Source organism: Pelodiscus sinensis, chromosome 7 (assembly GCF_052426305.1).
Source record: "Pelodiscus sinensis isolate ZL-2025 chromosome 7, ASM5242630v1, whole genome shotgun sequence".
Lineage (NCBI taxonomy): Eukaryota > Metazoa > Chordata > Testudines > Trionychidae > Pelodiscus > Pelodiscus sinensis.
The window spans coordinates 62,580,226-62,594,790 of NC_143058.1; the positions used below are offsets into that span (position 1 = coordinate 62,580,226).

The following is a 14,565-nucleotide window of genomic DNA, read 5'->3' on the forward strand; positions in this document are numbered from 1 at the left end:
GTTTTTGTGCAAAAGCAGTTGCTTTTGCACAAAATCTTGCCAGTCTAGATGCACCCCGTGAGTATTGTGTCCAGTTCTGGGCACCGCACTATAGAAAGAATGTACATTGGAGAGGGTCCAGTGGAGGGCGACCAAAATGATTAGGGAGGTGAAGCGCATGACCTATGAGAAGAGAATGAGCGATTTGGGTTTGTTTAGTCTGCCAAAGAGAAGAGTGAGGGGGGATTTGCTAGCAGTCTTCAAGTTCCTGAAGGGAGGTTCCAAAAAAGATGGAGAAAGGCAGTTCACAGTAGTGATGGATGGCAGAACAAAGAGCAATGGGCTCAAGTTACAGTGGGAGATGTCTAAGTAGGATATTAGGAAAAACTAGTTCACTAGGAGGGTGTTGAAGTACTGGAATGGATTACCTAGGGAGGTGGTAGAATCTCCTTCCCTGGAGGTTTTTAAGTCTCAGTTTGACAGGGCCTTGGCTGGGTTGATTTAGTTGGGATTGGTCCTGCCTTGGGCAGGGGTCTGGACTTGATGACCTCCTGAGTTCTCTTCCAGCTCTATGATTCTACCCATCCTCGCTAATAGGCATTGATGGACCTAACCTCCATGAATCTATCTAGCTCTTTTTTGAACCCTGTTAAAGTCCTCGTCTTCACAACCTCCTCTGGCAAGGAGTTCCACAGGTTGACTGAGCACTGCGTGAAGAAATCGATTTCAACACGCTACCTTTTCTAGGCATTCACCTGGGCAAGAATCTGGGCATGGATCTGGCCCTGCTCACTCCTTTTTGGAGTAAACCTGCTCTTCTCAAACACACCTGGGATCTCATGGAGCACATTCTTTGCTTTTGTCTGTCTTTCTAGCAATATGGTCACAGGAACTAGTGAGGAGAGCCTGGGTGGTCATTTAAAGTTTGCTCTAATGAGGAGACTATTAGCACTCCATGATAACTACACGGTTATTACTGGTTAAACCATGGGTCTACCATGGTTTTATTGTCCATTATTTGTATGATCACCCAGAGGTTCCCACCAAGATTGGGAATACAGAGGGCAGAATGTGGATAAACTCTTCTGCCCAGAGCAGCTTCATAGTCTAAATATACAGGACAACAAAGGAAAGATTTAGATATTAACACAGAGAGTATGCTTATTAAGTTTGCAGATGATACCAAGCTTTGGCGGATAGGGACATAATTCAAAAGGAGCTGGACAAACTGGAGAAATGGTATGAGGTAAATAGGATGAAGTTTAATAAAGACAAATGCAAAGTGCTCCACTTAGGAAGAACCAATCCGTTTCACACAGAATGGGAAGTGACTGTCTAGGAAGGAGTACGGCAGAAAGTGGACCACAAGCTAAATATGAGTCAACAGTGTGACACTTGCAGAAAAAGCAAACATGAATCTGGGCTGCATTAACAGAAGTGTTGTGAGCAAGACAGGAGAAATCATTCTTCCGCTCTACTCTGCACTGATTATGCCTCAATTGAAGTATTGTGTCCAGTTCTGGGCAGCACATTTCAAGGGAGATGTGGAGAAATTGGAAAAGGTGCAGAGAAGAGCAACAAACATGATTAAAGGTCTAGAGAACATGAGCTAGGAGGAAAGACTGAAAGAATTGGGCTTGTTTAGTTTAGAAAAGAGAAGACTAAGAGGAGACATAATAGCAGTTTTTGAGTTCCTAAAAGGGTGTTACAAAGAGGAGGAAGAAAAAATTGTTCTCCTTGGCCTCTAAGGACAGGACAAGAAGCAAAGGGCTTAAATTGCAACAAGGAAGGTTTAGGTTGGAAATAAGAAAAAAGTTCCTAATTGTCAGGGTGGTTAAACACTGGAATAAATTGCCTAGGGGAGGTTGTAGAATCTCCAACCCCGGAGCTACGTATGAGCAGGGTAGACAGAGATCTCTCAGGGATGATCTAGATGGTGCTTGGTCCTGCCGTGAGGGCAGGGGACTGGACTCGACCTCTCGAGGTCCCTTCCAGTTCTAGCATTCTACGATTATTCCCATTTTGCCGAAGGGGGACTTGCGGCAGAGAGCAAAAGTCAGTGACAGAGGTAAAAACTGAATGCAAATCTCCTGAATCTGAACCACAAGAGAATCCTTTCTCTCCCACCTGAAGCATGCTACGTCTGAAATGCAGCGCATCTGGACGCTCCCTTTGCACACCATAGGAACCACTTCTTTGTAAGCTACATGACTCTGTTCATTTGTCTCTCTTCCCTGAGTGTGAAAGAGGATGGCAGCAAAGTAACAGGTACGGGGTGAATATAATAGCTCCAAATACTAGCACGAAAGTCATCAAGGATGTCTCACTCATATGGTTTTATTGTGATTCTATTAGTGCAGACAGTAGAATGCGAGACAAAGCTGATCTCAATTTATAGCAGCGCTTATTAAAGGGAGGGATGATTTAAATGTGAATAATAGCCAAGAGACACCAATTATCCTGCTTGACAGCTATCTAAATTACTTCTGGGTAGTTAAGACCAGCAATGTCAAGCTTGTGGCCTGTGGGTGCTGAGAAGAGCACTGTAAAGTCACGGTATTAATAAAGTTAACGAGAGGAAAGAAATAGTTTTCGGATGCTGTAAAATGCAAACCTCTTTGGTGTGATACCAGACTGTCCCAGTCCAAGGCATTGCTGTGACAGGCACGGATCAGATTGACTCCTCTGATTCAAACTCAGCTATAATTTAGAGCGCCCCGATATCTCTCTTTGCTCAAAATAACTCCTGTTTTCAAGCGAGACGGCTGAGCAAATGTTGAGATACACGTGTGACGTTTCGCATAGCACGATGCTACAAACGGTATCCCTACAAACAGATTTGTGAAGGGGGCGGGGGAGATGGTTTTGAGCTGTATTTCTGAGTAGGGAGTGAAGTAAAAACACAGGGTCTCGCTGGGAGTCACTTGAAAAGTTATTCACGTGGAGATATTTCTCAAGTTGTCATCAGTAGCTGCTGTCCACTGTCCATGGAATGGAGGTACCCATTCAGGTAGATGACCACTGCATGTCATGTGTTTCTATACTTAAGTTCCTTCTGTTTGGAGGCCAGGTTACCAGATCCAGCAAGAGTCCCCGTCCTTAAGTATTGGGCTTGTCTTGCAAACTGAATATTTCAAAACGTAAGACACTGGAAGAGCATTTCCAGTGTATGCTTGGGTCTGTGTGTGTACATGTTTGCTTAATAACTTCCTGCTGTTTCCAAAGATTTGACCTAGAAATGCAGGTGGGCCAGTGTATGAGATATTGTTTGAGCAATTAGGAAACTCTGCCACTGATTTATTGTGTGTCCTTGGGCAAGTCATTTCCCCTCCCATCCATCATCTGGCTTGTCTGTTTTTAGATTGTAAGATTGTTTCGACTGGGCCCGCTTCTTATTATGTGTGCGAACAGCATTTAGTAAAGGTGCTACTGAATGATACATAATTTCAATTTGGGAGGTATACTCATTGGGAAACATCTACTGATGATCGCAGCTTGAGAATGATGACTATATTAAAGTACACCAAACCCATTGCAGAAAATAAACGTTCAATTGACTCTTAGCATTAGTATGGTAAGTAGAAGCGAATGTCACTTTGAAATTCTGACATTTAAACATCTATTTTGCCTTGGTACAGGTGATGTGGTCCTCTCAGGAGCTCAACCCGTAGAGAATCAACGTCAGAATTAGACCTCCTATAAGGCAACGTACCACAATGAGAAAATGCAGTATCATGTTTCGTTGAATTGATTCAAAGCAAAACATGTTGGGTCATTTCTGACCATGAAATATTCTCATTTGGTTCTAACCAAACCAAAATAAAATTCGGGATGGAAAATGAAAATTGTTTAGCCAAATCAGCGTTTTGGATTTAAAAAAAATTTTTTTTTACAGAAGCATCATTTTCCATTAGAAAAATCACTCCAATGGGCAATGTCTCACCAGCTCCAATTAATCATGCCCCTCTCTCAGTTACTTACAGACACACATTTGCAGATACACATTTTTATTCCTTGAAATAGAGATGGAAGATGCACCACAAGTGAAATAAACATACAGGCTACGTCTACACTGGCATGATTTTCCGAAAATGCTTTTAACGGAAAACTTTTCTGTTAAAAGCATTTTCGGAAAAGCACGTCTAGATTGGCAGGATGCTTTTCCGCAAAAGCACTTTTTGCGGAAAAGCGTCTGTGGCCAATCTAGACGCGGTTTTCCGCAAAAAAGCCCCAATCGCCATTTTCACAATCGGGGCATTTTTGCGGAAAACAGTACTATGCTGTCTACACTGGCCCTTTTGCGCAAAAGTCTTTTGGAAAAAGACTTTTGCCCGAACGGGAGCAGCATAGTATTTCCAGAAAAGCACTGATGATTTTACAGGAGATCGTCAGTGCTTTTCCGGAAATTCAAGTGGCCAGTGTAGACAGCTGGCAAGTTTTTCCGCAAAATCATCTGATTTTGCGGAAAAACTTGCCAGTCTAGACACAGCCACAAAGTAAAAAGCTGTGTTCCCTTAAAACAGGGCTAAGTCTAGTTTCAAGATCTGCTCTATAACGACCCTGTGATTCTTGTGCTTTGATGTTAAACTATTGCATTATCGCCAAATGCAAAAACCGATGAATAGAGGACCGTGTTAAACTTGGCCACAGTCTTCAGAAAAACCGAGTACATCTGACAATCAAATTACCCAGATCAGTTTCCTCCCACATTCCCCCACATCAACAGGTCAAACCTCTACAGCCCTTCCTCACCCCCACATCTCTGACTTTAATTCACATGTAATTGTATTAAGATCTGAGGGTCAATATTACCCATTTGCATTATGCATGCATGAGCAGGTGTAGGGGAGAAGTGTTGCATGTACATAACCGGCTGGGCCATGTTTTATTTGTCAGGGGTTTCTGAACACGTGCAAACAAAAGGCCTGCAGACTTCAGAGGCAAGACAAGGTCAGCAGAGTGAAGGAATCAATTCTATCGCAAAGCGTGGGGGGAGGAGGGGCTGATAACCCAATTATGGACGCGTGCATTATTCATAGGTATTACGTCACCCACTCAGAAGGCCCAGGAATGAACAGACAGAGCTGAAGGAAGTGAGAGCAGCCACTGACTTCACTGGAGCGGTGCCCATTTGCACCCGCAGCAGATTTAGTGCCAATGTTTTTGGGTCGGTCTTGTAGCCAGTCTAGGAAGAAGGGGACACCACCTTGTCAATAAGTGGATCAGGCCTTTGAACATGATCAAGTATCCAATGAATGGGGAAAGAGCATGAGGAAAGGAAAAAGTTTGATCCAGCTCAGCGCTCCGGTGGCTTTTACGACAACGTTATTTAACCGTGAAATCCTGCCCCCTTTGATGTGAATGAGGGTAGCCCTTGATGTCAGTGGGGGACAAGACTTTCCCCTGGTACTAATGGAAATGTAAGACTGGAAGGAAAGTTGAAGGGATGAGGTGGGGTTGTTCTTTGGGATGACTCCATCAGACTCCCTACACATCAACGGTTATCAATATCACTCTCCAATCCACCCTGTGTCACCCCCACTCTGCCTGAGACACCCCCATCCCCCCATTTTAATCCATTTATGTATTTTGTATGTGTGTTTCCAGGTCCAAACTGCTTTGCAGGAACCACCATAATTCCGGCTGGCATTGAAGTGAAAGTGGATGAGTGTAACATCTGTCACTGTCACAACGGGGACTGGTGGAAGCCCGCTCAGTGTTCCAAACGCGAATGCCACGGAAAGCAGACTCTGTAGAGACCAAATCCAGACCAATGACAAGTCTATTTCAAAAAAAGAGAGTCGTGGCTTCTACACGGCACATGCGAAACCTCCTGCCTGCTGCCACAGCGTCACCAGCAAAACGTTTTAGGGTTCCCAAAAGCAAATTCTTTTACTACCTGGAAAGTGCTCTCCCACACCGTATACAGAATATATATTCAGTAGCTAGATATCTACTCCGCTTTTGCTTGATGGGGACTCAATCGCCAACATTTCAGAAGGGAAAATCTGCACAGATTCCTCCGCTCAACGTGTAACTCTTCTAGCACTTCCAACCACGTGAACTGCATTTTTGCTGTTGTGATTTTTTTTAAGCCTATTCCAAAACTTTCTCACAGCCAGGGTCTTCTGGGTAATTATGGGTTAAACAAGAATAAAACCTGTTTAATGCCGAATGATGCTAAAAACAGAGAGCGAGGGAGGGGGGTGGCTGGCTGGAGGGAAGGAATAAAACTGGAATGTAAACGGCAGAAAGATTGAGCTAGACTCCGAGCAAGAGAGGGATCGGCGTTACCCTAGGAAGACGCTGTGTTATGCTTTCTCCACCGAGTGGGGACAATCAAGTTGAAGGAAACTACACATTAACCATGACTGATTCATTAAAACTGTCAATCAAATCACTCTGTGATGACAGCAGTAGGTGGACACAACTCCATTGCTACCAATGAACCTGACAGGGGAAACGTGGACTAAAATCATTTGAAAAATGGCAAACAGGAGGTTTGCATCCGAGGCTGAAAATCGGCACCATTTGTCACCAGTGATGATCAAGCTCTTTGTTCCAGACTTTTGGTAATCACTTTGAACACATGTACATTCCTGGTGTGCCTATGCTGCCTTACGCCGGCGAGCACTTGGCCCTTTGTGGCTTCTGCTAGCGTAAACCATCGGGTTTGGGTGCATAGATGCACTGTGAGTGTGATCAGCATTGACGCTTGCCCTCTGATTTGGTTTCAACACATGGCTTCCCCGAGAGCCGTCTGCAACGACCGTATCACCGTGTCTGCCACACCTCCAAGCCAATCCCTCATCTCACTGAAGTCAAGGGCAAAATTTCACTTGACCTCAGTCAGACCAAGGTTGGGCCCACTGTTTCTAGTTCGAGTGCAGGGCCAAATGCATCTCGGACCAGCCCTGAGTGAGATTTCTGAAGCTCTGTTTGCTAGGCAACAAATTCTGAATTAGAATAGTGGATGAGAGAAAAATGTTAAAACCTACGCCTCTAATTCACAAAGCTGCCCTAGAAGACCAGCCAAAATAATGACAATGGACAACGGGTAGTTCACAGAGCAAGCTAAAACTATGCCCTTATTAACATACATGGCGTGCACCATTGCCTAGTGTGTTCTCCTGTCCTGTGGACAAGATAGGGTTTCCTGAGGACACATCTAATGATCCCCTCATTTTCTCACCATCCCCCAAGCCTGTGACCATAATGACGGCGATGGCCAAGGAATCCATGTGTAACATCCCCATGCCTAGGAGATGAGTATACTCCTCCACCTCTGATGCTCCTAGACCCTAGCAGCCCATGAGCAAATGTTCAAGTTTCAATACCATCCCTACATTCTAGGATGCTTCCCATTTATTTCAGTGGGAACTGGCCACGGCTCAGATTCTTATGATGTGCCACCTTTGGTGCCACTGAAGTAGGCCCATCAACATGGATTTACAACAGCACTTGTCATACCAGGCTAGATTATTAACCGCCTCCTCCTGCTGAGCCCATCCTTAAGAACATAAGAATGGCCGTACTGGGTCAGACCAAAGGTCTATCTAGCCCAGTAGCCTGTCTGCCAACAGTGGCCAGCACCAGGTGCCCTGGAGGGGGTGGACTGAAGACACTGATCAAGCGATTTGTCTCATGCCATCCATCTCCAGTCGCAGAAAAACAGAGACCAGGGACACCATTCCTACCCCCTGGGTAATAGCCTTTTATGGACCTAACCTCCATGAATTTATCTAGCTTCTCTTTAAACTCTGTTATAGTTCTAGGCTTCACATCCTTCCTCCTGGAGTAGCTCTGTTTTAGCCAATGGGTCCACCTATGGAGGAAGCGGCTGCTCAGCACAAGACAGGAGATCGGAACGTTTCCAACAGACGTTATGAGTCCTGCCTTCTAATAGCAGTTAGTGCCAGGCAGAGCCATTCCTAAAATTAATGTGGTGAAGAGCTGGCCCTCAAACCTTGAGTAAACGGGTTTCCTCGCAGCACACTGGTCTGCCTCACCGGTGGAGGGGAAGGGGAGTTTGTTGGGGCAGCTACTAATAGATAATACGTGATCTCGACTCATGCATGAGCAGCCCTACATGACTGACTCATGCTCACTCAACGTAGCGGCCCTCCACAAGTGGAGCGACATGGGTTCCTTTGCACTCAGGTAGCCTAGTGCCAATTTTGACATTCACAATCATGGGAATAAAAAGTAAACGACGTGGCTGGGGTTGGAACACAAGGCAAATCTGCAGATGAGCCATGACACAACCATTGTCAAGGAGCTACCGAGAACTTCTTGGGGGAATGGAAAGAGAAAATGCAGTTGGGAAGCCAAGATGTACTAATTCTGCATCAAGAGCCATGGCGAGAATTACTAGGGTTCAAGGGTGCATGATAAACCATCTTCAGGAGAAGGACAGCTCTGTGGGCTTTGTTAGCAGCCAGAGTGAGTCTTTCTGGGTGTCTCATGGCAAGATATTTACTTTCTGGCTTCATCGCACCAACACCTGTTAATTTGTCTTCCTGAAGATGTAACCTAACACCAGCCCAGCCCTCCTCCAACGACCGATACCACTTTACAATTCTCCTGTCACCAGGTCACAGCGAGTGTCTTTTGAACCATTGTTTGCTTTTCCAGTCCTGATTTTTGTTAAGATTTTTGAGCCAGCAACCTACTCTAGAGTCAATGGCTAAGCACTTGGGGTCAGATCCTCTGAAATCAGTGGAGCTGTGTTGTGATACACCGGCTCAGGATCTGGCAATAGAAGGAGGAGTAGATCCTTGGTTTGCAACCCGTCCGTTGCCTCTGCATTATTATTTCCTCCCCATTTGTTTTTTTTGGGGCCAGATTCGCAGCTGGCGGGATTCAGCATAACGCTGGTGAAGTCAGCAAAAGTTTAACCCCGCCGAGGCTGCGGCCCACGTACACTGCTACTGTGAAAGAAGGGACCATCGTGTTTATTTGTAACCGGCTAGCTGTCACTGACTAGCCAGTTTCGAAATGCTCTAAACAACAGTGTGCCTGAAAAACTGATGGGGAAACCCCCCCAAACGTGACTGTAACACTATGGGGTTCTAGCAACAATATTTGATGTGTGAAAAATATATTATTAAAAATTATTTTGTTAAATATAAAGTGTGTTAACCTGCAAAAAAATGGTTTTGGTGTGTTTTACTCAGCCACTCCTCTCCCAAAGCGCGTCAGCTCTCCCCGCTCCTCCGGTTCCAAATGAAACAGGACAGCACGGGCTCTGGGATCTTCGTGGGGGTTTTGCTGAGGTAAAGCAGTGCAGAAGAGATTGTAGGCACTCACCTGATGGCTGTAAATAGCAGAAGGGTTCCTGAATTCTGACGGATTTTGTTAACCCACCAGTTCCTCAGCTGGTGTAAACTGGCACAGCTCCACTGACGTTAATGGAGTGATGCTGTTTTTTCATACCATCTGAAGAGCTTTCCTGCAGCTTTTCTTAAGCATTCGTATATTTGTCACAAGATGGCTCCGGACCTGGTCTTCGCTTTTGTGCCTTTTCAACTCTGATGTCCCAGGGTGCTCCAAAGTTAGTATTTGCATCAATGCATTGAAAGCCCAGTAATGAAAACAACAGGGCTGGAGCACACCTGTGACGGATCGGGCTGGGTCTGGACACCGCGCCGGGTGAATTGCTCAAAACCAGGACTACTTACAGACCTCAACTGGAGACCTTTCCCAAAACAGGTCACAAACCAGTCACGCAGAGCGCTTCAGCTGCCAATACGGCCAGTAGGAAGCCTCATGAGCAAAACCCCTCAGACATCACAACCTTCCCTGTGCCACAATCAGCCCCAGGCCTACACACAAGTGAGAGATTATAGAACCCAATCTCACCTACCCTGAACAGATCCTCCTGGTCCCAAAGAACCAGCCACAAATCCTTTATATAGTCAAGTTATACTTTGGATCTTACCCATAAGATCATTCTGGGCCAATCCTTTAGAATCTAAAATCTAAAGGTTTATTAACAAAAGAAAGAAAAGGTTGAGAGTAAGGTTGTTAAGGAGAACACATTACATACACTGATCACCAAGTTCTTGATGCAGGCTCTTAGCAGAGATGTTACACACTTAAAAGTCTCTGGTGTACATCCTATGTCAGGATGAGTCAGCAAGCCTTCCCAGCTCTCTGTCCCTCGCAAGGCTGCATCTGGGACTCAGTAGCAAAATTAAAGACAAGATGGCGTCCGCCTCATGGCACTTACATATCTCTTCCTTTGTCGCCCAAGCTGGAGCGACTCACATGGTCAAGTGACCTACCTGTGTTTCACATGTCAGCCGCCATTATGCCCTGGCTGGTTTGCACATTTCCAGAGGCATGCCTCAGGTGTGTGTTGGCCACCTTGAGAGCCATTGTCCTTGGGGGCCGTGCTAATTAGCATAGTCATTGACTGAACAATCCTTCTTTACACCAGGCAGGCGAGGCCCATTGCTCTGTCTCAGGCAGAGAGCATTCACAGTACAAGCACAGAGTCCATATTCATATCTACACATACAGACATCATACAAGTACATGCATAACATATATAGAAGCAGTAGAACATAAGCTTTCATTTGACACCTCACATGCCCCCGTTTGGTTAGACTTTGGGGCAACCCCTCCCTCCCCCAGTGGGTGCAGCAGTGATCTGTCTGCCCATTATAAAACCCAATAACGTGACAATGCCCAGTAGCTTTGTTCCATAGGTCTTGTACTGTGGTCACAAGAGCATGACTGGCCCCCAAAATAGTAATAATAGGTCTTTGGCTGCAGTCACTAAAAAAGTGCAATGACCTCAGAGCCCTTTCACAGACTCGAAAGGAACACAACAAAGGACTCAGCTCTCAAAGTGCTCTACAAAGGAAGTCAATATCATGCATCTCGTTTTGGAGATGGGGAAACTGAGGCACCACACGGGGGTCACATTGACTTCCCTGGGTTCAAAATTTGCATTTTGAAAAGTTGTGAACACCCCCATTCTGATGCCTCATCCTTTCCTTTACACTCCCTCCGCAATACTCTCTCTCCCCTCTTGGTTTCACACATGACATCTACGCACAGTAGTACTTTGCTTTCAGGTCCACAAAATCCATTTGGTACCTATAGAGGGAGATGCACCATTATTTACACTAATTAGGAGTTACTCTAATGACAGATTAATGACTGTAGCTAATGTTTGTACAATGCTTGGAACATGTACAGCACTACACATGCTAAATATTAGTCATTAAACTAGCTCTAGCCATATCCCATGCAATGCTAGTTAATCACTTTCTAAAAGCCAGACTCTCCTACTATTACTTGCATCGAGTAAACCCTTCCTCCTGGAGTAGTGCTGGTGATTTCAATGGGATACCTCACACTGATGAGAGTAAAGTGCTGCGGCGTGTGAGAAACGGCTGAAGAAACTGCCCCTTCCTCTCGTCTCCAGGCATTTTAGAAGTGGGTTGAAAAACAATACAAGGACTTTTAACGTGGGGTTTGGAAAATCATTTTGCAGAGAGACTAGGTAGCAGGGGGAAATGGCATGGCACTTTTAAAGGAGGAATTTAATAAACCGCTGAACTTAGCAGTCAAGTCTTACTCGTGGGTTACGAGAAGATTTGCTAGGGGCCTAAACTCAAGTTTTGTTTTTCTTCATTTCAGTCATTGCTGTAGGGTGAGGCTGGGATGAGGGGACAACCCCCCAGCCCTCTCCCACTGCAGCAGCTTAGGACCGGGGTGCATGTCCCCCCACTGAGGGACAGATGCACAGTGAACAGACACGCAAACAAACTCTCTTAAGTAGAGATAGCTGTCCCTTTCTCCACCTCTGCCCCCTGCTGGCCCATTGGAGTTATGACTGTCCTGGTCCCCATCCCTGGCCATTTGCTGCCCCCCTGTGGTCATTCTACAGTATAACTCCCTCCTACCAGACCCCTCCCTCACCATTTGATGAGACTTAAGTGAATTCCAGGCACATCCCATTGTCCTGGCACAACCAAACCCTTGGCCTTGCTTGACGTTATAAGAGGAAGTTGCCTACCAAATGTGGCGGTCCTAGCTCTTAACATTTCAGAGGCGTTCTTGAACAAAATGGAGTCCCAGACAGACGGACACACAGACAAAGTTTCTAAAATATATACTGGATGAGAAAATGGCTATTGTTGCAGGTAGCTAGAGTGACACTATACTTACAATCCCTTCCAAGAGGCTGTCATCTCCTGGACCTTCCGATGAGCTATGCTCCTGTATTAGGCTCCCTGGCTAAGCCAAAAGTGAGTAGGCCTCTGCCTGTTTGGTATCATGGTAACAGGATGCCAATTGCTGGCATTACATGGAGGAATCCGGCTTAGCTGTCTCAGTGTGGGCGTAAGATTTGCCTTTTGGCCAGGCCTGATGTGCTGATAGCTTGGGACTAAGCAGGAGAGGGGCAAGAGCAGCCTGGAAGGCTGGCGGGTCTGCCTGCTGGTTGATCACCTCGTTTCACGCATGGCAGAGCATGTAAAGAAAGATAGTTACCCCGGAGCGGACCCAGGGCTCACCTACCCATGTTCTCCTCCTGAGGGGAGCTGGCCTGCAAGCCCATGGCCATCTGTCCCTGAGCAGCAGAGAGAGAACACCGGTTGCAGATTAGGCTGCTGGGATCAGCCAGCAGGATAACACCATCATGAGCAAGATTAGGGCTTCTTGTGCAGATCGGACGGTAAAGACGCGCTGCAATACAATGGTGCAATTACATAATGGGCTGGCAAGAGCGAGCCTTATACATCGGCTGGATCTTAGGTACATTTACACTGAAGCCCCTTTCATGGGGGGAGGAGGGGACTCAATCATTTTCCTTCTGAGTGTCCTTCAGCAGGCTCTAAAAATTCCACAGTCCACCCTGCCACCACAATGAGCTTTCTGCATACGAAGGCCAGAGGTGACGGGAGAGGTGGGAGCAGGCACGGAAATTGCCTGAGGCCCCTTGTCACAAGGGGCCCAGTGAAGCCAAGTTCAGCATTCACCTTGGGTGGCTATGACTGTCCTGGTCCCCATCTCTGGCCCCTTGCTGCCCCCCTGTGGTCATTCTACAGTATAACTCCTTCCTACCAGACCCCTCCCTTCAGCCCCATGTGGCGGGACTTCGGCTGGCTGCCGTGGGCCCCAGCAAGTCTCATACTTGGCAGCCATCCTGTAACTCACTCTCAGCCCCCATCAGGGGCCCAGACTCCTGGTTGCAAACCATTGGTGTAAAGGAGCACAAGCATAAACGAGAGCCATCCCAGACATTTCTGTGGTGATTATATCCATGAGCACTGGGTGAAAGAAGGCACCCTTCTGTCAGGAGAATGGCATTTTTCAGCCAGACCTCAGTGGATGTTATTTGTGGGCTGCTTTTTCCCCTTGTTGGCTTATTTCTGTGGTTTGAGAGTGCCAGGTAATTCCACCCTTGTCACTGTGGACAGGGCTGTGCCAAAAGCTGTCTTCATATATGTCAAACCACAGGATGCATTGTGGGCGATGGCTCCTGTTTAAAGACAAACAAAAGGCAAAAGAAGTTCAAGTTAAGCACGTTTAATATACTGTCTTGGACAGGGATGCGTGCCTGAATCAGGCCTAGCCTGCAAGCGCCTTAAGGCAGGGGATGTCACTCATGTCTTGATCTGAGTTAGACACTACTGTTATACATATAGGAAAGATGTGAAGAAGCACCGAATAGATTTAGGCGCCGCCCTTGACTTCTACACTGTAATCCATTCCAATAATAATGTAGTCCACAGTGAGTGTTGCTAACAGCTTTGCAGGACAGGAACATAAGAACAGCCATACTGCAGGTCCCTCTAGCCCAGTGTCCTGCTGTCTGACAGTGGCCAATGCCAGGTGCCCCAAAGGGAGTGAACAGAACCAGGGAATCATCAAGTGATCCCTCTCCTGTCTTCCATTTCCAGCCTCTGAAAAACAAAGGCTAAGGAAACCATGCCTATTCATCCTGGCTAATACGTATTGATGGACCTATCTTCCATGAATTTATCCAGTTCTTTTTTTGAACCCTGTTAAAGTCCTGGTCTTCACAATGTCCTCTAGCAAGGAGTTCCACAGGTTGATTGTGCATTGCATGAAGAAAAACGGCCTTTTGTTTGTTTTAAACCTGCTACCTATTAGGAAAAGGGGAACGGTGATATTACCATCCACTGAGACGCTCAGTCTCTCCAGTTGCATGTTGCCAAAGCTAAGGATGCGCATCTCAATGTATTTATTTATTTTAATATTTTGTGGTGCATGTCCCCTTTTAATTAATAACAGAGGCAGGCCCATTAACTACTCGCCTTCGTTCATGCCTTTCAGAGACACCGTTGCAGATGCAATTTAATTTCTTGACCCAGAATCGATAGCAATTAATAGCCTCTCTTTAATCTTGTTGAAAACTGCATGGGGGGCTTCCATTTGAAGAGAAGGGTGTCAGATACAGGTTGGTAGCTCCAGGAGCACTGCGTGGCCTCCTGGCTGCTTTCGACTCCTTTAAAGCGACCGCTCAGGGCTCAGTTTCTCAAGGCTTGAGGGTCAGTGAGGGTTTGGCACCTGCGAGTGGAGCCAGAGGTTGCAAAGGTAAATGTG

At 46.2% G+C, this 14,565-nt stretch overlaps 1 protein-coding gene across 1 annotated transcript in view; it reads left to right on the top strand.

Annotated features, from left to right (window-relative positions):
* The window catches only part of VWC2L (von Willebrand factor C domain containing 2 like), a 106,851-nt gene extending 97,731 nt beyond the window's left edge, over positions 1–9,120 (top strand). Inside the window, exon 3 of the mRNA XM_006127392.5 lies at positions 5,587–9,120. Within this exon, the coding sequence (XP_006127454.1) occupies positions 5,587–5,735 (149 nt within the window). The 3' untranslated portion in view covers positions 5,736–9,120. The remainder of the gene's footprint in view (positions 1–5,586) is intronic.
* The last annotated feature ends 5,445 nt before the right edge of the window (positions 9,121–14,565 follow it).